Source organism: Prosopis cineraria, unplaced genomic scaffold, assembly GCF_029017545.1.
Source record: "Prosopis cineraria cultivar Desert tree isolate PC_DT_omini unplaced genomic scaffold, ASM2901754v1 PC39, whole genome shotgun sequence".
Classification (NCBI taxonomy): domain Eukaryota; kingdom Viridiplantae; phylum Streptophyta; class Magnoliopsida; order Fabales; family Fabaceae; genus Prosopis; species Prosopis cineraria.
Window position 1 is genome coordinate 23,843 of NW_026555369.1, and position 23,514 is coordinate 47,356.

General features: G+C 35.3%; 2 protein-coding genes across 2 annotated transcripts; both read right to left on the minus strand.

The window, feature by feature from the left end:
• Positions 1 to 6,596: 6,596 nt before the first annotated feature.
• LOC129295045 (uncharacterized) lies at positions 6,597 to 11,645 on the minus strand. The gene is made up of 3 exons (XM_054933525.1): positions 11,475 to 11,645; positions 7,482 to 10,705; positions 6,597 to 6,977 (listed from the first exon to the last, which is right to left on the minus strand). Exon 2 carries the CDS (start codon positions 10,682 to 10,684, stop codon positions 7,487 to 7,489), a length of 3,198 nt encoding a protein of 1,065 aa, XP_054789500.1. The 5' UTR covers positions 10,685 to 10,705; positions 11,475 to 11,645; the 3' UTR covers positions 6,597 to 6,977; positions 7,482 to 7,486.
• LOC129295047 (uncharacterized) lies at positions 11,644 to 19,535 on the minus strand. Its single transcript, XM_054933526.1, has 5 exons — positions 19,130 to 19,535; positions 18,481 to 18,615; positions 16,175 to 16,240; positions 14,822 to 15,847; positions 11,644 to 12,495 (listed from the first exon to the last, which is right to left on the minus strand). The coding sequence occupies exons 2-5, from the start codon at positions 18,598 to 18,600 to the stop codon at positions 11,644 to 11,646; spliced, it is 2,064 nt and encodes a 687-aa protein (XP_054789501.1). The 5' UTR covers positions 18,601 to 18,615; positions 19,130 to 19,535.
• Positions 19,536 to 23,514: the final 3,979 nt, after the last annotated feature.

The following is a 23,514-nucleotide window of genomic DNA, read 5'->3' on the forward strand; positions in this document are numbered from 1 at the left end:
TGGCAGCCTTCTCGAGGAATGATCTTATTTCATCTGCCCGTTCCTGCCAAGACTTAGCCATGTTAAAAGCTCCAAGGCTCTTACCTTTATAGGAGATTGCGAGGGCATGTGGGGTGATCGGTTGTTGTCCCATCACAATCTCAAATGGACTCTTCCCTGTCGCCTCGCTCCTTTGTAAGTTGTAAGAGAACTGAGCCACATCAAGCAACTTAGCCCAGTCCTTTTGATTGGCGCTAACAAAGTGCCTCAAATAGCACTCAAGCAAAGCATTCACCCTCTCTGTTTGCCCATCTGTTTGAGGATGAAAGCTAGTTGAGAAGTGTAGCTCTGTCCCCAATAATTTGAATAGTTCTGTCCACAGCTTTCCTGTGAACCTTGGATCTCTGTCACTGACAATAATTCTAGGAAGGCCCCAATACTTTACCACATTTTTAAAAAACATCCGAGCCGCTTCCTCAGCCGTGCAGTCTGTCGGGGTAGCTATGAAAGTTGCATATTTGGAGAATCGATCTACTACCACCATGATGGATCCAAATCCTTCTGACTTAGGTAATGTTGAGATGAAGTCTAAGGAAACACTTTCCCATGGTTGGCTCGGTGTAGGTAAGGGTTCGAGCAGTCCTCCAGGCAATTGGTTGTCTACCTTGTCTTGTTGGCATACAAGACAAGTCTTCACATAATGTTTCACATCCTCCCTCATGTGAGGCCAATAATAGGCTGCTTCTAACAAAGCCAAAGTTCGCCTCTGACTGGGGTGACCTGCCCATTTAGAGTCGTGACACTCTTTGATCAGCTCCTTCCTTAGGTTTGCCCATTTAGGGACATACATGCGCCTTCCTAGAGTGTAAAGGATGTCATCGTCCACCCAGAATCTCTTAGTCTTTCCCTCTTTTGCTAGTTCCATTAGCTGTAGGGCTATGGGATCCTGGGCCATACCTTCCTTAACCTTTTCGACCAAGTCCCCACTGACTTGGGTTAAGGTTGCCAGTTCTGCTTTTCTACTTAGAGCATCAGCAACAACATTAGCTGCTCCTGGCTTATACTCTAACACATAGTCAAACTCAGCTAAGAAGTCTTGCCATCTTGCTTGCTTTGGTGTCAACTTCTTTTGAGTCTGGAAGTAACTAGTAGCCACATTGTCCGTCTTGATGATAAACTTTGCCCCTAGCAAGTAATGCCTCCAAGTACGCAAGCAATGGATTATGGCCGTCATCTCCTTTTCTTGGACCGTGTATCGCTTCTCGGTATCATTTAGCTTGCGACTTTCAAAGGCAATAGGATGCCTCTCTTGCATTAGGACACCTCCTATAGCAAAGTTAGAGGCATCAGTATATACCTCAAAGGTTTTGGAGAAGTCAGGAAGTGTCAACACTGGTTCTTCCATGACTGCCGCCTTCAAGTCCTCAAAGGCTCGTTGGCACTCCTCCGTCCAAGTCCAATATTTGTTCTTCTTTAACAACTCTGTGAGAGGGGCGGCTCTTGCCGAGTAGCCTTTGATGAATCGTCGATAATAGTTTACTAATCCCAGGAAGGACCGCAGCTCAGCCACACATGTTGGAGGCTCCCATTCCTTTATAGCTTGTACCTTTTTCTCATCCATCTTGAGGCAGCCATGTGAGATGACATGTCCTAAGAAAGAGACTTCCTCCATAGCAAAAGAGCATTTTCCTTCTTCACATAAAGCTCATTTTCACGAAGGGTCTTGAACACAATCTGGAGGTGTTCAGCATGTTCCTCCAGTGTGTTACTATAGACAACAATGTCATCTAAGTACACCACCACGAACCGATCGAGATAAGGATAAAAGATCTTATTCATCAAAGTGCAAAATGTGGCTGGTGCATTGGTTAGTCCAAAAGGCATAACTAACCACTCGAAGGACCCATATCGTGTCACACAGGTGGTCTTGGGTTCATCTCCTTCAGCAATTCGAACTTGATGATACCCAGACCTTAGATCCAATTTGGAGAAGTACTTTGCCTTTCCCAGGCGATCAAACAAGTCAACTATCAAAGGAATAGGATATTTGTTTTTAATAGTTACCTTGTTGAGAGTCCGGTAGTCGATGCATAGGCGCAAGGACTCATCCTGCTTCTTTTGGAATAAGACCGGTGCCCCAAAAGGTGCTTTTGATGGTCGGATGAAACCTGCGTTGATCAACTCCTTTGGTTGCTTCCTCAATTCCTCCAACTCAGGTGGTGCCATACGATATGGCGCCATGGCTGGTGGCCGAGTTCCTGGTTCTAACTCGATCTCATGATCTACTTCTCTACATGGTGGAAGCTTCTTGGGCAACTCAGCAGGCATAATGTCTTGGTTCTCTACCAGAACACGGGCAATTATGGGAGGGACTTCTTCCTTGACCTTGTCCCCAAGGTCAATCTCCTTCAGTGTTGCCAAGTACGTAGCCTCTCCCTTCTTTATTCCCTTTTTGACTTGCAAGGCCGAGAGTTGGTGTCCACCGCTCACCCTTCTTGCAGTCACAAAGCAAGGGTTTTCCTTCTCGAGTATACAAAGTAAATTATAATAGGGCATGGGGTAAGCGTTTACCTGTCTGAAGAACTTAAGTCCCAGCACGACCTTGAAGTCATCCATAGGAGCTACGGAGAAGTCTGTCTTACCACTCCAGCTCCCCAAACATAGTTCAACTCCTTGTGCTATGCCACATAGTTGCTTAGGAGGTGAGTTAACTGCCTTCAAACTTCCTCCCTCCTGCACCACCTTGAGGCCTATTCTCTTGGCTTCTTCTGGAGTGATAAAATTATGGGTAGCTCCAGTGTCACACATTATGGTGACAGGTGATCCATTCAACTTCCCGTCTACGTACATCAAGCCCTCACCTTTAGGATTCTTTGGCAAGGGTTTGACCTTTAAAGCATTGAGGAGTCGTAGAGATCCCATCTCCGCTTCAGGCTCTTCTTCTTCAGCCTTCTCCATTATGGCTGCCAACGTACCTAGCTTCGGACATTCTCTCATTCGATGAGGGCCTTTGCACACAAAGCATCCCGTCTGTTCCTTGAAGGTCTTCTTCTGTCCTTTAGGTTGTTTCTTCTATAGGAACCTGCTATCACCCCCTTTAGATATCCCCCTACCCTTGTCTCCCCCACCTTTTCCAAAATTAGGTTTGGAAGACTTGGGTTTAGAGGGTTCACCTTTTTCCTTATGGTACTCTGTGAGACTTTCGGCTACTGTAATTGCCTCATTAACGGTCTTCATGTCACGCCTCTGTAGCTCGTGCTTGTTCCAGTTCTGGAGACCATCAATGAAATAGAAGAGAGCTTCTTCACTACTCAGATTAGGAATCTGAAGTGTTAAAGAAGTGAAGTCTCGTACGTAGTCAGAGATAGTGGTCTTATGTTTGAGATCCCTCAATTTCTTCCGTGCCTCGTAGACCACATTCTCTAGATAGAATTGCCTCTTCAACTCTTTCTTAAAGTCCTCCCAAGTATTGATTGTGCAAAGCCCTTTGTCCATGTCTGCATGTTTCCTTTACCACCATAGCATGGCATTGTCTGTAAGGAAATAGGCTGCGGTACGTACCTTAGTTTGATCATCAATCATCCCTAAGGTGTCAGCATAACGTTCCATTTGCCATAAGAAGTTCTCAACTTCCTTGGCATCTTGTACCCCCTTGAATTCCTTGGGTTTGGGAAGATCCAACTTGACTTCCCTTACTCCACTATTTCCATCCAATAGTGGGCTTCTTCCTCTTTCTTCTAAGGAAGTCTTAAGAGTGTCGAGCTGTTGTTGCATCATGGTGATGGCATCCATCACCTTTGTTTCTAAGGTCCTCACGGTATCCTCCCGTTGATCATCAGAGTTTTGCAAGGTATCCACACTACTCTTTACCTCATCAAGTTCTTTGAGAGTGTGGTTTTCCAACGTACGTATATCATCCTCAACTTTCGCTACTCTACCCACCATTTCCTCCATTGCTTTATCTAGAGCATCAATTTTTATAGAGAGTATAGTAAGGTCTTCTGAACGTACCTTACTGGAGCCTCGTGTCCTCTTGCCACCTTGGTGTGGAGGTTGGGATTCCCTTCCCCTCTCCTCGTCGTGAGCAAGAGTCTCCTCAGTCACACCAGACATTCTTGCCTACCAGTAGCACTATCGAAACCACGGCTCCCTCGAACCTTGGCTCTGATACCACGTTGTCACGGCCTTGGAACTCCCTTCCCTTGAACCGTGCCGGCCTTAGCTTGATCCCTCTCTTGATCTTTACTAAGTCAGCCGAATCCCACGAGTAGGCAAAGAGGCTAAGAGAACTAAATGCGCAAGTAGAGAGTAGAGAGCTTGAGTGAATGAACTTCAAGAGCTTTTACACTAAGCTTGAGTGAGTTACAAATGAGGGATGAGGGGGTATTTATAGGCCTTCCCCTTTCTCTAGAAAATTCCCACCTCCTTAATGGACGGTTGGGATTGATTTGATCTAACGGTGTACATTCTATCTCTAGATAATTCTATAGAAATATCTACAAGAAATATCTTGATAATTACAAGGAGACTACTAGAATGTACAAGAGCAAGATATCTCTAGAATGGTCTGGATGCTTCAAGTGTTTTCTACACTACTCTAGAGATATCTAGGTCTTTCGAGGACATACCGGCGTATTCCAGAAGACTCCGGGGTGTTCTTGATTGTTCTGGATCGTTCCGAAAACTTCTAGAATATCTTAACCTCATGAAAATTCTATCTTCGTCACAATATGCCCTACTCCGTCTCCCTCTCGCTTAGTCTTTCTTTACCTGTTCCTTTCCCTCCCTCTTCTTCGTCAGTCACTTCCTTCCCTCCCTCCCTCCCTGCCTCTCTCTCTTCTTCGTGACTACTACTGAAATTTAGGTAGTTAATAAAAAGATTGATTTGTATTACAAAATACAGTGTAAAAATACAATAAATATTATACAATATTTTTAAAATTCTCAAATAAAATATTAAGCAATACTTAATATCTAAAATATCATAACATTAGGTTTTTTATTTTTTAATTTCTACCCTTTCATATATAAACGTAACACTTTCTAATAAAATAAAAATAATTTTTTGTAATTATTCATATTGAAAATATTTATCCTAAAAACCTATGATACTTTTCATCTTAACAAAAATTGTATGATATTAATAACTAGCATTTATACGATAATTTTTCAATATAAATTTGGCTATTTCTTTTGTATCATTTGGTGTTGTTCCATAATTCATTTGATTATAAATTTGTTATTTAGATTTGAGGAGTAAAATTAGAGATGTTACAATAATTTAGTGTCCATTCATAATATCCCAATTAATAACTTTAACGATCCGCAGTGATTTAGTATCACTCATGGCATAACCTAAAATATGCTAGCAATTTTATTATTTTTACCTATGATGACTTTAGAGTCAAGAATAAGGATCGGGCTTGACGGGCCGCCCGTTTAAACCCGTTTTAATAAGGATTCGAGCCTAAAAATTTAGTATTTTTTGGGGTAACTAGGCTTCAAAGCCCAGCCCTTTTAAGCCCTAGAAAAACGGGCTTGGGCCTGGGCGACCCGTGAGCTTGTTTTACTATTCACAAAGTATTGTTTTCACCTCTTTTCAGATAATGTGTAAACATTAATTTGTATCCACAATTGGTTGAATAGTTTTGTGCCATTTATGATGATTTTTATATTTTATCTTGTGATATATGTAAAGATATATATTTGATAATAAAATAATTTAATTAATAATTAGTGTAGGTGATGATGAAGAAGTTGCAGAAATAATTAATATTGAGCCTCCACCTCCATCTTTCACAAGTAGACTTACATCTGAGGGTTTTAATATTTTATTTATGGATGATAACGAGGGAGATCTTGATTAGAATTGATGATGATGTTGTCTTCATCTTATTTAGACTTTTAAATTTTTTATTCATTTTTTAAATTATGTGAGACTTTGGTTTGATATATGTTAAATTTTAAAATATTCTAAATAAATTTTAATATTAATTTTATTTTATTTTATTTTATTCTTATCCGGACTTACGAGCCGGGCTTCAATTTTATGGTAAAATAGAGTAACTTAGGATGGGCTAGGCCGCCCGTTTACCAACTCTAGATGACTCAGTATCACTTAGAACATCTCATTTGTTGATTTTAGAAATTCATGGTGACTTACTTGATTAATCCAAACATCTAATATTATATTAAACATTAACATTTCAATTTCAATTGACTAGAAACTTCAATTAATTATTTAATCTTTAATGAAGTTAATGATGTTGAAATAAAAATTGTATGATTTAAATTTTGCTCAGACTCAATTGAAGAAAGAAAAGATAATATATATTTAATTTTTTAAAAAATTAAATAAAACTTGGCTTGACAGAAACAAAATTATACATCTAACAAAAAAAATGGCTAAAGAGTGAGATAATGAGATAGATATTTATTTTTTTAAATTAAATAAAATTTGACTTAATAGAAGCCAAGTTCTATACACGTTTCTGACAAAAAAAAATTTGAAACTCACTGTCAATCAAACTGAATTTTAATGTATAATATCTAGGTAAACATTATTGAAAGTGTAATATTATGATAAATAATTCTATTTTTTATAGCATGAAGGTCAGTTTACCTATAAAGTATGAAAATCGCATAAATAGTATAATGGTTCATTATAAACTTGATTTCCGTCTGTTGAAGCAGAACACAATATTGTTTTCTTCGTGATGAAATAAAGGGCAACCCAATCATGCACATGTATATCCAATCCCACATAGAAAGTAGTATAATGGTTCATGCTTTCAAGATACACACAATAAATCAGTATCAAAACCCAATAATCAAAGCAACTAGTTTAAAGCAAACAACAACAATGCTGCAGATCTTGTGATAAATCTGAGTAAACGAAACCATTTTTCCTTGCTTGGCTTCAGCCTTATAAATGAGGGCATCCAAACTCAAACTTCAAATCTCTAGACTCCGGGAAGATCAGTCCTCCAGTTCCAATTCTAAAGGGAAAAAAAAATAATAATATAAGAGTTTGTTATATATGACACACAGGAAAAATCCTTCAAGTTATATATAAAACTTTTAACAGAATCAAAATATTCAGTAAAAAATATAAAATCAAAATAGATACAAACTTTTAATGGAATCCCCCATACTTCATATCATTTTAGCTATATATGAAACTTCTAATCCAATCAAAAAAGATATAATTATGCAATATATGGTAAATCTCTAAAATTCTCCCTATAAAATTTCTCTAGATGCAACGGTTCAAATGGCAAGTTGAAGCTCTCCCTTCATCTTATATTTTCATCTTCAAAGATATAATCTTTTAATGGCTTTTTTATAATCAAAATATATTTTTGAATAAAAATTATATTCCTTCTAACAAGCTACTACTAGTTGATGTAGCAGCGAGTTTAAAAACAAAATCTTGTACAACTTATTAATATTGATAAAATAAAGGAAATTTTATAATACCAACAAAGATAATAGAAAGTCACCTGAATCACTGTCTCGTCCTCCCAACAGCCTCCACCTCATATGTAGTTAATTGAGTCAAGATATCAAGGTCCTCATCAATTGCGAAAAAGATGTGACTGAATTTATCAGGCGGTTCTTGTTGTCCCCACTCACTCCAATTGAGTGCACCCCACCATTCAGATTCTCCCACGATATGTTTCAACTTTTGGCTAAACAATTCCTTAGAGGAAAGGCTTTTGAGTTTTGGACAGTAATAAAATCCTATCCTCTCTAAGTTTCTCCCAAAACTCACCCCACTTGAAATGCTAACTAGTTCAGGTACAAAGAGAAGTGATAACTTTCTCAATCTTGGCAGGAAGATAGATGTTGTTGTCTCCCCTGAGGATTGGCAAGTGATGATGCTCCTTACTTTGGGACAATCTTCAACTATAAGCTCCTCCAAGTGAGAAAAATTATAAAGCACGTCTTTGGTGAAGATGGTCGTTAACTCAGTACAAGTGTGCAATGCTAAGAACTTTAGCTTACAAAAAGTGCAATTGCCAAGAGTTTCCCTATTAATGATGCTTGTTAGACTTTTCATGTAGAATATAGTCAAGAATTGCAGCTCACCAAAGGAGGACTCTAAGTCTTCATCTCCATCTACAATGCTCTGCAATTTATTACACTCTGCCAAAATGCATAATCGTAGCTGGTTCAGATTGCTCCACCTGAATTGGGATAGATTCTTGATGGTCATGTGGCGGTCCAAAAAAAATGCCCATGCTTTAGAAAGAATGAGCATTACTTCATTAGGAAAATCCTCACCATTCACAAATCTTAAGCTGCCATTACTTGCTACAAACTTTTCTTCAACAGCAGGTAATACCCGTGATATTATTCTCGGCATATGATGGCCCACAATGAATCTAAAATTAGAAGAAAGCTTTTGTAAGACAGGCTCAAGATATTTAACTCCCACTACTCTTGGGATATACATGTCCAATTTTCTCAACTCTCTTAATGTATTAATTTCTGTAAGGACACGTTGAACATTCTTGAGCCACCACTCATTATCTGAGTTAACATCAATGCACAATTCCACTAAATTTTTTAGTCCCAATAGAGCATCAGAAGGTATCATTGCAATGTTGGGGGATGGCATGGATTGATTCTCACGACCACTACCATGAGGAAATCCAAGACGAGAGAGAGATAATGTATTTAACTTGGTCAACTTTTCGATGTCATCTGGCAAAAGTGTAATTTGAGTGCCAAGATCAAGCTCGATGAGATTTGTTGCAAAGTTGGAGGATGGCATGGATTGATTCTCATGACCACTACCATGAATAAATCCAAGAAAAGAGAGAGATAATGTATTTAACTTGATCAACTTTCGAATGGCATCTGGCAAATGTGTAATTTGAGTGCCATGAAGGTCAAGCTCGATCAGATTTGTAAGTTGACCAATACTTGGAGAAAGTTCTCGGAAAAGCTCACAATCTCTCAAATAAAAGTGTTCAAGTTCTTGTAAATTATAAAATGATCCTGGAAGATCATGTATGCTAGTAAGGGACAAGTCGAGAGTTTGGAGTTGAGGCATGCGGTCAAAAAATTTGAGTGGTATTTTCATCAAATTGAGGTTGTTTCCCAACGATAATCTTCTCAAGCCAGGACAATTTAGAGAATGTGGAAGATCCATAATTGAAGTCCCATCAAGATCAAGCTGCTTAATATGATGAAATTGATTAATTTCTGGGAGCAGTTGATTGAATTGCTTACACCCTGTCAAAGACAATGTTTGAAGTTGATCCAACTCAAGAAAAAAACCAGGTAAGCTTTGTATGCCACTGTAGGATAAGTTTAGGCTTCTAATAGGAAAAGTTTTTAGAAACTGTGAGGCGGCTTTTTGTGAATTCCAAATTTTTTGGGGCTCTGTCAATCCCGATGGTTCTCTTGTCAAGTTATCATGTGATTCTTTCTCTGACATCGCATCTAAAATAATTTTCAATTCTTCTGGCAATAGGATATATTGTCCGAAAATATCTTCAATTTCTTGTAAAATCGCAGTCTCCACAAGCTCCCTCAAGGTATGCTCTGCCTCTTTTTCATTGTCAATTAATTGTTCAAAGAACCAGCGGCCAAACAATTCACCTTTACTCATCTTAGCTTTTAATTTGAAGGCATTTAAACATTGGTTAAGGCGAGGCTTTTCTCTTTCATCCTCCCATATGATGTTGATGAATGCATTTACTAATACTTCACTCACATGTTTAAATGCAATCAGTTTGTATGATGGGCTACGATACCGTAACTTTTGCAGAGTTTGCTCCCAGATTTGAACATCTTCCACATGTTTCAGCGACTTTGCCGCGAAGACAATGGCAAGAAGATGGCCACCACACTCCTCAACGATCTGTACTGCTACTCTCTGGATGGCACTTGATGAGTATACAAGCTCTTTGCCAACATTCTTGCAGAAGACTTCCCAAGGCAAAACATGATCCTCTATCCTGATTATAGCATCCATCTTGTAAGCCAATTTATCATTTTGGAGTGTGGATGATCCTGTTGTTATAATTACAACAGCATCTTTAGAATATCTTATATCCGAAGGAATATCCACCTTTTGGAAATCTACTCTTTCGTCACCATCCCCGTCCACTAGAAGCATAAACTTTCTGTGACTTTTATCTTTCCCTGGAAGCTTTAGAACTTCAAAATCCCAACCATCTCTTCGACGCTGTACAAGAGCAGTCGCATCCGTCCACTTTGGATATTCAAAATATCGAAACTTTTCATTGATCCAATCGAGATTAATGATTTGGAGAATCTCAAATGTCTCCCCAAGTTGGAAATTTGCTTTGATGTCTTCCACAACAGTTCGTTTTTCTAAATCATTTCTCGTTAGGAACCACACAACAGGCATTCTCCACTGAAAGTGGTCACAAGAATCTAGTAAAGATTGAACCAGTTGGTCAACAGCAAGACGATAAGATAAGTCAAGGATGGGTGGTGGCACATGTTCGGAGATTATGCTACCCCCATTCATTATTTGTTCTGTTATGTCCTCTGGTATAATCCCTTTCACATGTCTCAGTGGCCTTTCAGACAGACAATGACGGAGCCTTTCTAGGTTACCCTGTTGGGCTCTTGAGTTTGAAACTCGTTGGATCCAACGCCACATATAATGTTCATAGCCAAGCTTCATGGGGCAACTCAAGATTAAGAGAACTAAATCCCTCATCCGCACCAGGCTTGGCAGATCCTGCACACGATTTCCAAGCACAAGCTTTCAAGCATTAATGAAAGATACTTTTTAGAAGATATCTTTTTTTTTTTTTTTTTTGCCAGAATTGTAGAAGATATCAATAACGAAAACTTTTAACTACTGTTGAGATTGACACCTATTATTACATAAATGAAAAAAATCCCATCGCCTTACAACGTATATAAGCTTGATCATGTCTGTCATAGTCCTCTTTTAAAGAAAATACACATTTTGTTCAAAGTTTAATTAACTTTCTAGTTAGGACAAAAATTAAGTAATTCTTTCACTATCAAATCAAAATAAGTTAATTTTATTTTTTAAAAATAAAGATGTTAATCATAAGAGCTACTTATAGGGAACATCCCAAATAAAAATATATAAAATTTAATTTGACTGAAAAAAAATTTTAAATAAAAACTCATCTTAACTCATAGTTTGAAGGTCATAAGCGTAGTGTGAGGTGAATTTTTATCCCAAGAATAATATCCGTGGAGATGATGTTGATAAATACATTCACTATTATTGCTTGGGACTTATTTATATAATATTTTCCAAAAATATTTTTTTAAAAATTTTATTCTTTAACTTAAGAAAATATTTGTACAAATGATAAGGTAATTCAAAGTTTTCTTTTCGTTTAATTCATAAGAGTATAATTAGAGTTGTTATGTTTTATAAGAAATAAAGCAATATGTAATAACGTTTTCAAAAAATATGTGAAAAATGTCTCAAATATTATGTAAATAAGAGGGGAGACATCACTCACATGTTCAAGTTCAATCCCTTCGCAGGATGGGATCCAATTATGTAGCTTTCGCAATGCTTGGTTCCAGATTTGAACGTCTTCCACATCTTTCAACAACTCTGCTACATAGACAATGTCATGAAGATGGCCACCACACTCCTCAACGATCTGCGCTGCAACCCTCTGGATGTCACCTGATGAGTATACAAGCTCTCTGCCTACATTCTTGCAAAAGACTTACCCAAGGCAGAACATGATCCTCTGTCTTGATTCTAACACCCACCTCGTAAGCCAATTCAGCATTTTGGAGTATGGATGATCCTGTTGTTATGATTATAAAAGCATTTGTAGAATCTCTTATATCCGGAGGAATATGCACCCTTTGGAGGTCTACTCTTTTGTCACCATCCCCATCTACTAGAAGAATCAAATTTCGGTGTCTTTTATATTGCCCTGGAAGCTCTAAAACTTCAAACTCGTAATATTCTCTCCAACGCCTTGCACGATCAGTCTCCGTCGTCCACATTGAAACATCAAAAAAAAGAAACTCTTCATCAAGCCGATCGAGATAAATGGTTTGGAGAGTCTCAAATGTCTTCCCAATTTGGAAATTTGCTTTGATGTCTTCCACAACAGTTTGTTTTTCTAAATCATTTCTCGTTGAGAACCACACAACAGGCGTACTATAAAATCGGTGATACAAAACTGATAAAAATTGAACCAGTTGGGCAACAGCAAGACGATAAGATAAGCCAAGGATGGGTGATGGCGCATGTTTGAAGATGATGCTACCCCCATTGATTATTTGTTCTATTATGTCCTCTGGGATAATCCCTTTCACATGTCTCAGTGGACTTTCAGACTGACAATGACGAAGCCTTTCCTGTGAACCCTGTTGGGCTCTTGAGTCTGAAACTCCATTGATCCATTCCACCATAAGATTTTCATGGCCAAGCTTCATGTTGTAACTCAAGATGAGGTGAACTAAATCCCTTATCCTCACCAGACTTGGCAGATCTTGCACACGATTTCCGGGCACAAACTTTCAAACATTAAAAAAAAGATACTTTTAGCAAGGTATCAATAACGAAAACTTTTAACTACTACAGAGATTGACACCTATCATTTTAAAAAAAATTATCCCGTCACCATAGATGACAACCACAACAAGAAAATATTAGATATATAAACAAAACAACAACGAGAATCTAACCTCTTATTAGATTGACGCCTAATATAAGAGTGAAAATTATATCAGAAAATACAAAAGAATTCAGTTAAAAATCAAGTAGATAAAGGTTTCAAATTAATTAGAGGACTTCTAGGATAGAAACCTTTTACGACAACCCGAAAATCTAATACACACACAATCTCAAGTTTATTCTCCCCACAACCACAATAATTGATTCACATATGTCGTTTTATCTTTAATAATATGGCTCTCCAATTCTACATTTCAGCCTAGGACCCGTTTGTTTTAACTTAATTTTATAAAAAAAATCACTTAATATTTAAAAAAAAGTTTCATTTTGTAAGGTATATTTTTATGTTTATTTAAACATTTGAAAACAATCAGAATCAACAAAAAGCAAATTTTTTTTTTAGGATTAAAGGGCAAAAATACTCTAAAACTTTTTTCCAAAGACGCCTGGCACCATAAACTTTTTATGGAGCATTTTTTGTCCTAAAATTTTTAAAAAGAAAGCATTTTGCCCCATCATCAAAAATTAGAAATATTGACCATTAACTTAAGTTTGACTAAAGGTTAAATGACATATTTGTCATGGAACTTCTTTTCCAAGGGCACTGAATACCCTAAACTTTTGTTTGGAGCTTATTTTCCCTGAACTTTTAAAAATAAAACAATTTTGCCCTCCCTTCTTCTTCATCGTCCTCTTCTTCCTCCTCCTCCTCCTCTTCCAACAACAAGCTTATGCTCTACCATGGATTGGAGTTCAATTGCAAAGTTAGGAAAAATGATGTTTGAGATTTGTGAACCTCCTCCTCCTCTTGTTGTTCATGGAGTTATTCTTGCTGTTGTTGATGTTAATGGAGGTGTTCTTGCTATTTAGGTGGACTCTTCTAATTTTTTTTAAAAGTCAAAGTAACAGTATATATTAACGGCAGGGCAAAATTGCTTTATTTTTGAAACTTCTAGAGAAAATAAGCTCCGAACAAAAGTTTAAAATATTCAGTGCCTCTGAAAAAAAGTTACAAGGCAAATATATCATTTAACCCTTAGTCAAACTTCAGTTAACAGTCAATGTTTGTAATTTTTAATAGTGGAGCAAAAATGCTCAAAAAAGAGTTTAAAATGCCATGCGCTCTGCAAAAAAAGTTTCAAAACATTTTTGCCCTTTAACCCATTATTGTAAGAAACTGCTTTGAGTTGCTTATGAAAATAATCTAATGAGTTAGATTAAAAAAGAGTTTTAAAGAGACAGAATATGCAAAGATTTCATACAACTTTAAAATAATAGAATAATAAATTGTTTTTATAAAACAAAAATAAAGGAAAACATCAATTTAAAAATAACTAACCAATAATCACTTTTTTATTATTGTAACTAAGCACAAAATAATTTTTTTTTTTTATAAAATCTCCTTAAAATAAATACTTTTTTTATAAAATCTTTAAATTATTTAAAAATAACTTATGTTTTAATCTCAAACAAATAAGTTCTTACTTTCATATATATATATATACACACACACACACATACATACACACATTCAAGAATCTAGAGAGGTGGAACATGTCTGTCATAGTCCTTTTTTAAAGAAAATACACATTGTGTTCAAAGTTTAATTAAGTAACTTTCTGGTTAGGAGATAAATTAAGTAATTCTTTCAATATCAAATCAAAATAAGCTAATTTTATTTTTTAAAAATAAAGATGTTAATCACAAGATCTGCTTATAAGGCAAATTCTAAATAAAAAAACATAAAATTTAACTTGATTGAAAAAGAATCTTAATTAAGAACTCATCTTAGCTCATAGTTTGAAGATTATAAGCATAGTGTGAAGTGAATTTTTTTTTTTCCAAGAATAATATCCGCGGAGATGATGTTGATAAATACATCTACTATTATTGCTTTGGTTTTATTTATATAATATTTTACAAATATAAAAATAGTCTTAATTATAAGGTGTCAAATTAAAAAATTAAATATTTTAAAATTTTATTCTTTAACTTAAGAAAAAATTTGTACAAATGACAAGGTAATTCATTGTTTTCTTTTAATTCATAAGAGTATAATTAAAGGTGTTATGTTCTTTCATAAATAAAACAATGTGATAACTTTTTTAAAAAATATGTGAAAAATGCCCCAGATATTATATAAATTTGATGGGAGGCATCACTCACACGTTTAAATTCAGTCCGGCTGTAGGATGGTAGGATCGAATTCCGTAACTTTTGCAACGTCTGGTTCCAGATTTGAACATCTTCCACATCTTTCAACAACTCTGCTACATAGACAATGTCATGAAGATGGCCACCACACTCCTCAACGATCTGCACTGCAACCCTCTGGATGGCACCTGATGAGTATACAAGCTCTCTGCCTACATTCTTGCAGAAGACTTCCCAAGGCAGAACATGATCCTCTGTCCTGATTCTTATAAGATCCGCCTTGTAATTCAATTCATCATTTTGGAGTGCCGATGATCCTGTTGTTATAATTACAGCAGCATTTTTAAAATATCTTCTATTTAAAAGAGTATTAAGAACCTTTCGAAGGTCTACTCTTTTGTCACCATCTCCGTCCACTAGAAGCACCAACTTTCTGCTTCTTCTACTAGTAGTCGATAGATACCCCCTCATTGAAGCATCATCAATTTTATCCATCTGACTAAGATGAACAATTTGGTGGCTCTCAAATGTCGCACCGCTCCGTAAATTTGCTTTGATGCCTTCCACGACAGCTTGTTTTTCTGCATCGTTTCTCGTTGACAAGCATACAACATGAGCTCCCATCCAATAAAATGAGTTACCACGGCTTTCTGGAGAAAAAATCTGAGCCAGTTGGTGAACAGCAAGACGAGTAGCTAAGTCAAGAATGGGTTGAGGCACATGATTGGGTGGTGGGTCTTTGCTGGTAGCACTAGCAAGCTCCTTTGAGTTGCTTTTGTTGAAGATGATGCTACCCCCATTTTTAATCTGTTCTGTTATGTCCTCTGGTATTATCCCTTTCACATCTTTCAGTGGACTTTCAGACACAAGACGTTGGAGCGCTTCCTGCGAACAATATTGGGCTCTTAACAATGAAACTTCGATCATCCATTCCTTTAGAAACTTTTCATCATCATAGTAAGGCTTCTTGGGGTAGCTCAAGATGAGGCATAAAAAATCCCTTATCCTCCTCAGACATAGCAGATCCTGCACAGGAAGCTGTTAAACAAGAAAGTATCACATATCAACAGCAACAACACCTTTGACCCCCTCAACCTCAAAATCCAACAGACACAGTTACAAACAAAATCTAATAATCTAACTTCTTATTAGATGGACACCTCAAATATAAATTTAGACATTCCAAAATTTGTAGTATCATAATGTTGTTGAAAATGAAGAAACAGTGCCGTTCTTAGAAGTTCGCATATCGTATTAGATTGGTGAAGTCGTGAAGATATTTATTTATTTCAATTCTCATTGGATAAATTAATTCTATATATGGCTTTAAAGAAATGGGACCGAAAATATCCTCATCAAACTTACAGTTTCTCCCATTGCAGGAATGGGATCCTCGGCCGACTCAGACATCTTTTTCGTCGCTGGCCCAATCTAGCAACCAAAGAATAATGCATTGAAAAAGACATCAGGTATTTTGACATTAAGATAAATGAACAACAACAATAATCTCACTTCTTATTAGATTGACGCCTATCATATGAATTCAAAACTAAAAATTATATTAACAATAAGTTTTTTTTTTTTTTTGGCACAGACGACATGCGTGCACTCCTTCGGGTCCTCCATGTAATTCACCTTCTCGAAGAGTTTTGTTATCCAAAATGAAAGCAATTTTGCACGAAAATGAAACACATTAATTATTTTTTCAAAAATGTCCTTGTTTTATTTATTAGAAAAATAATATATTTTTGACAAAATTATAATATTCAATAGAGGTAAATATGGAAATAAAAGAAATTTTAAATAATTTTATTAATGTAAATGACTTATTATAATAAAATAGTTAAAAGCCATCTATATTAAAACTAAGAGAAAGTATATATGATAACAGATAGAAGTCAACCACCGAACAAAGAAAAGAACTTGTGAATTATTACCCCAAAATAAAAAAAAAAAAAACTTGTGAATGAAAAAACATTAAACACAATCAGTTTTTCGCAATCAAAGGATGCAACACATTATACAAATATTAGCTAGATTAAAACGAACAACAATAATCACAACAGCATCAATACTCTAACTACAAATAATAAAAAAAAAAAACCATCGTAGGTGTAATATAATCACGACCTATTGGAAAAACTGAGACTTCTTCATATTTAATGAAATTTTAATGGACTTATTTAAGATTAAAGGGGAGTTACTTTTTTTTTTTTTTTTGGGTAGACAAGGGGACTTAATTGTCACTTAACCTACCATATGAACTGTAAGAAGAGGCCGCGGCTTATCGAGAACTTGCTCTTGGATAAGCACACCTCTTTTCGTGGTCTCAGAACAGACCTCCCGGAGACTATCTGCCGCCCGTGGGGGAATTTTTTTTTTTTTTTTGCCAAAGCCCGTAGGGGAATTTTAAAAAAACAGCAGATCAAGACAAGAAGAAGAAGCTGGCCCAGTATATAATTTAAATAAAAAAAAATTCCATGATAAAATACAAAAGAAAAGATTAATGAAAGAAACTAAGCTTCCAAATTAGATGACTTGTAGAACAAAATCCTTTTATGACACCCTCAAAAGCTAGCATATACACAATCACACATAAAACAAAAAAAAAAAAAGTAAAAGAAGAAAATTCCCCACGTACGTACCCCACCAAAACCACAAATATGGATTGGATATTGAAGTATTGTTTGGTTATAAAAAAAATGAAATGAATTGAAAAAAATTAAAATAAAAATAAATTAAATTATATTTTTTTTATGGTAAGTAAGATAAAACTTATTAATATATATTATAAATATGACAATTATCACATCCTTCAAAATGAACAACAATAATCACAAAGGCATCAATACTCTAACTGCTCGTCAGATTTATGTATACAAATTTAAAAAAAAAAAAAAACCATCGTAGGTGTAACATAATCACAATAATAACTAGATTGAAAAATGGGATAATTATTTTCTAGTACATGAGAACTCGTCTGTCAATGAGGTACCCTTCTAGAAAATATTTGTGTAGATCAACTTGTAATTTATTATAGAAAAATTAATATTTTATGCCTTCAAAAAACAACAAAATGGGTCGTTGAACATGCTGTGTAAATTAATGACTTCAAACTTTGGTACACAAAAAAAGTAATAATACGAAATGGGGGCAAGTATCATTATTGATGAGACGTGGAAGAAGAATGTGATAAAAATTAAAAAAAATTTGAGATAGAATTATTTTTTTAGAAATGATCCTGATGAAATACTATCAATATTATTAGTACTAATGCATCTCAAGTTGAAGCAGAAGCCCATCTTAAGAAATTATCTTTGGATGACTCGAATGGGCTAATCCAAACCACAAAGTGAAAACATTTTATTGGAGTAAACTTTAAACAGTCATGTCAGTCATGTTAGTAAGGAGGCAGGTAATTATGCAAGGGCACATGGTGACTTTGGTTTTAAGGAGATAAACAACGAAGGACAATCTATTCTTAATTTTTATTTAATGTATAATTTTAAGATTAACACTTGTCAACACTTATTTATTAGAAAAAGAATATATTTAAACATGAATCAAAACCACAAATATGGATCGGATACTAAATGTTTTGCGACCAAAATGAACAACAATAATCTATTATATATTTTTTTTAAAAATCCCATCTTCGAATAGATACTCACAGAGTCACCAAAAATAGCCGCTTTGCGTTTTCCGGACTCGAATGAACTCTTCTGTTCGGATCCATAACCTTTTAGATCGCCAATCTGCTGTTTGGACTCATCATCTGGGTTTGACGACATCTTGGGGAGCAACTCCTAAATCAAAAATCAAACAATATATAAGCATTCACATTATCTGAGATATTTTGACGTTAACAAATATTAAAATAACAGTTTATATATTTATATAATGCCAATTATTGGTTAATTGGAATAGTGTATGTCTTATCCTCATCATCATGCAGAATAACTCGAAAGAATTGGTTATTGGTCCATCACAGTCCACAGAGGGTGGGGGGGAATGAAAAACGACTGAAAGATAATTTAAGTGCTTTGGTGAAATAAGTGCTAATTATTTAGTTCAGACTCATAAGCAGGGAAATTAAATTGTAACTATATATAAATAGAGGGGAGTGGTACGAACAGAAGCTAAAACTAAACATTGATCCTGAAACTTTCACCTGGTAAAAGCTTGGAACGATCAAGTAGTAGTACTAAATATATATAAAAATACAAACATAAAAGTTGAAACAAAAACTGAACTGAGTAAATAGATCAATTAAACACTGACAGATAACATACATGGCGTAATTATATATTTTAACCGTACCTTACAATAATCGAGATGTGAATCTTTGAACAATTTGAAGATCTACCACCAGCGATTAATAAGCTTTCCTCAGTGTTCCAACACAGATCAGGCATGAGACTATATCCTTTTATGGTGTTCAGGACAACTTTAAGAAACAGATGCTTCACACAAATCTCAGACAACTATGAACTGATCTGAAAGATGATGAACTTGCGAAATCAATCATGAAAAAAACATCAACAAGGCAAGAAACGAGCCCAACTCTGACAAAATGAAAGCAGAGGGCCGGAGTAATTATCTTTCTTTCTTTCTTTGTTTTTTTTTTTTTAATTTTCTTCTCGAAGAAATATCACAAAGCCAGCAAAATAAATTGCAGAGAGGAAATACAAGCAACACAAAGGAAAGTACAAAAAAGAAATTGAGAAATTAAATGTATGTTTAAATTAAAAAATTTACAACTGAGGTTAAGATTCAACTGAGGTTAGCAAACTGAGGTTACAAAAAAAATCAATGAATGTAACGTGATTTATGTTTGGATATCTTTTTTTCAAAAGTCAGTTATACAAATTGAAATTTGTTTAAATGATTTAAGGTAAAAGTCAGTTGAGATGTTTAATGATAAAAAAAAAACCTAAATTTTCTTATTTATTTTTTGTTACTAATTAAAAAGTAAAAAAATATTAAACTTAAAATTATAATTAATAACTAAAAAATCTTAATTTTTTAAAAAATATATAATAAAAAATCAATTCTAATTATATAATATTATCTAATAAAAAATCAAAATATTTAATTATGAAAAACTAAAAAATTTTGTTGAAGATGGAGATAATGAAGAGAGAGACCGTGACTTCGTGAGAGAGAGACCGAGAGTGCAATGGAGATAATGAAGAGAGAGAAGCAACGCAAAGGGGAAGGGACGACAGCAACGCACATCGTGGAAGATGAGAAAGCTAGGTAGAAGAAGAAGGGAAGGTCAAGGGGTGAGGGTGACTGCCACTGGTGAGCCATGAGTTTATGATCCTAAGCGAGAGTGAGAGAAAGTACTTGAACTCAAAGAAGAAGAAGAAGGTCGAGGTCGAGGGGTGAGGTCGTGAGGGTGACTGGTTTGGTGAGCCTGAATCATGTTGTGAGCAACAACCATGACTCCATGAGAGAGAAATTGAAAGTGCAAAGATCGGGCAAAGATTGAGAAGAGCAGGGAAGATTGGAGAACACATGGAGTGGCAAAACAGAGCATAACAAGGAAGAGCATGCGCAACTTCAAACAGAGTCCTGAACATGCACAACTACATGGAGAAAGATCAAAGAACGCATGGAAGAGCAAACAGAGCAGATCGGAGAACACACACACTACACGAACACCTACAGTTGCTCGGATAGAGAAGGAATGGGAGGATTCTGACATTGTCATGGTTGCCGGTTAAAAACGAGAAAGAAGGCAGAGATGGCACAGAAGGCTTTTGATTTTTGTCTTTCTCTCATCGTCGATCACCATTAAAGTGATTCAAGTGGTGAAGAAGGAAGTTAGAATGGAGAGTTTGAGTTGGGCGAGGGGTAATGGCAAGCGAGTTGGGCAACAGTTGACAACATGAGAACTAAGCAAGAGAGAGATCGAGAGTGCAATGTTTGTCTATGCGAGAGAGAGACTGAGTGTAACTATGTGAAGGATGGAGAAAGTAGAGACCAAGACATGAGTGCAGCTATACGAGCAATGTTGATGCTAACATTAATGCAGAAACCAGGTCTGGTGGCTTTGGAAAAAAAACTCATTCTAACCTTAACTGAGGTTAGAATATTTTACTTATCCAATTAATTTTTTTAGCTTTTTTATATCTCAACCTCAGTTAGCTCATTTCAACCTCAATTAAAAACTAATCCAAACACACCATAAGAAAGGGCCCGCAACAGCAAGGATTGATATGAAGACTGAAACTATGAAAGAAGAGAGATGAGAGAGGAAATGAGGGCATCGCTTATCAATAAAGGTTCAATTTCCTCAAGTTGGATGAAACCGAAAACTTGCAACGGAGAGAAATTGGTAAGACAGCAATTGTCAATGTCAAGTACCCATCAATGTGATGTCAAAGAATAAAACACCAACCAATAAGTGATCCGATCAGCTGACTTTTAGAATAGCGGATCCCACCTTGTGTGTAGTCCCGTCAAATTTTCTTTTTCCCAACTGTTAAGAATATTTAATATAAATAAAAATTAAAAATACATAATGAATTAATTTAAAAATAATTTTAGATAAAAAATATTATAATATTCTTATTTTTCTTTTTTCAAAAAATATTCTGCACTGTTGTCGCTCACTGAACAGCAGTTAGCCAAAACCCATCCGTCGTTGATGACCTTTTGCTAAACAATCATCAAAGCCCTAACGCCGACAACCAATTAAGTTCTTTTAATGGTTTAGGGAAGGTTCGAACCTAAGACACATTGCCCACCAAAAGGTCATAGTAATCAAGACATGAGCCTGGGTATGGCAAAATTTAATTGTCTTCTAAATTTTTAAGTTTTCCAATCATATGTTTGTTTAAATAAGTTTTTATTCATTAATTAATAAGGATTTATATGCATTTAATAAAATTTCATTCACTAATTAACAATTACTTATATGCATTTAATATAAAATTATTTCTTAATTAATAAGTTTAAAAATTAAATAAAGTTTAGTTGTGAGAAGGAAAAAATGTAAATTATATTTTAACACTATCCGGCAATTAGTCAAAGATAATTTGGTGGCTGACACTAGCAACGGTGGAGAGTTTTTATTTTAAAAAAAGGGGGAGGGAGAAGCAAGGGTATTAAAGTAAAGTATTTTTATCTTTTAAAATTATTTTTAAATTAATTCCTGATTTTATTGTGATATTTTAGAATCTCTGATATTTATTTGATGTTAAATATTTTCAGTAATTCTTAAATGACCCCGCCTTTCCAAAAGATAGGATATGGAACTGTATGAATCCTGATGGGCAGGCAATGAGATTGCCGGTTGCGCGAACAAGTAGCGAACTGAAATAACATCAACCTATTCCTCTTTAACAATAAAATTCTCCCTTTTTAATTCCAATAACACTGTGAATAAAAATAAAATATTTCTGACGAGGATATACCCTTGAATGTTTTTTCCTTTTCTATTGTGAACAAGTAAATTGGATTGATGAATATACATTTGCGCATTACTGATACCTACATGCCTTACTTTCTTTCAATGTTGTACCTATACTTAAAATTAGTAGTGAGATACCCATACTAGATAGATATGCATCAAATATCCTCATACATTTTTTTTTAATTAATCTGGATGTGCCCATAACAAAATAAACTGGAAAGGAATTTGAATCATTTACTACTTGTTCATTTTTTGGGATTTAGGTGATGCATATGCCTATGGTCAGCAACCCAGATTTTGCCCCGATAATCCAAACTCTGGTTCGTCTCTATTTGTTTCAACTGATAAGAAAATTGTATTAGTTTAGTTAAAAATCTCTTTGATGGTAAAACTTATGAGTCCCCATCTAGATTAGTCGGGGCCTACATTCAGAAACATGATGCCTTGATAAAAAAATGAGAGGAAAATTATTTATTTAGTTTCTATAATTTTAATTTAATTATAATTTAATCTTTAAAATTTGACTCATTATGATTCAGCCTTTGTAATTTTATCTCAGTTATAATTTAGTCTTTGAAATTTGATTCGTTCCCATTCACTCCTTGAAGTTTCTACCATTTAAAAAGTTAAACCTGGTAATTAATAAAATCCTCTGTTGGTAAAAAAAAAATAATAAAATCCTGGCAAAAAGAAAGAAAACAGGGGAAAAAACGCATAGCTATGTCGTTGTTCCGGAGTCGTGTGCGATGAAAGAAAAGAAAGAAACGTGATCAATAGAATCACAGAGATGGGCTGAGTTCGAAAGTTCATTGCGTATAGCCACTGGAGGCAGTGGGGTTTATCATTTTCTCTCAAATGCTACTTTGATAACTAGAGTTATTATTTCTTTAAGATGTTTCCCTTGACCTTGAGCCTTAGAAGCCCACAAGCCACAATCCGATGAATCACTTTCCTCCTTAATGTTGGCTAAGACGAGAGTGGTAAAGCAGGTTTGAAGAGGCGATGCCTGACGAAGTAGATTCTGCAGCTGTGCGTTTTTTTCCCGTGTTTTCTTTCTTTTTTCCCTTTCTATAAATTTGACTTGGAGCTTAGTTGGATGCCATGTCAGCTTCTTCTAACAGTATTGGTGCCATCCTTTGCCACCTCAGATGAGTTCCCAAGAACTGACCATATTTTATTTATTACCATCATTAACTTTTTTTGGGAGAATTATTGTAAAGTCTCATAAAAAAAAGAAAATACAGGAAAGTCCATGAAATGCTAAAATATATATCAAGTCCCA

Excerpts from the sequence above, each read along its gene's own strand:
- LOC129295045 (XM_054933525.1), bottom strand. The coding sequence starts at position 10,684 with ATGAGGGATTTAGTTCTCTTAATCTTGAGTTGCCCCATGAAGCTTGGC.
- LOC129295047 (XM_054933526.1), bottom strand. The coding sequence starts at position 18,600 with ATGTCGTCAAACCCAGATGATGAGTCCAAACAGCAGATTGGCGATCTA. Across the intron at positions 15,848-16,174 it reads TTCCTGCAATGGGAGAAACT|CTTCCTGTGCAGGATCTGCT; the intron begins GTAAGTTTGATG and ends CTTGTTTAACAG. Across the intron at positions 12,496-14,821 it reads GCCGGACTGAATTTAAACGT|TTTGTGCCCGGAAATCGTGT; the intron begins GTGAGTGATGCC and ends AATGTTTGAAAG.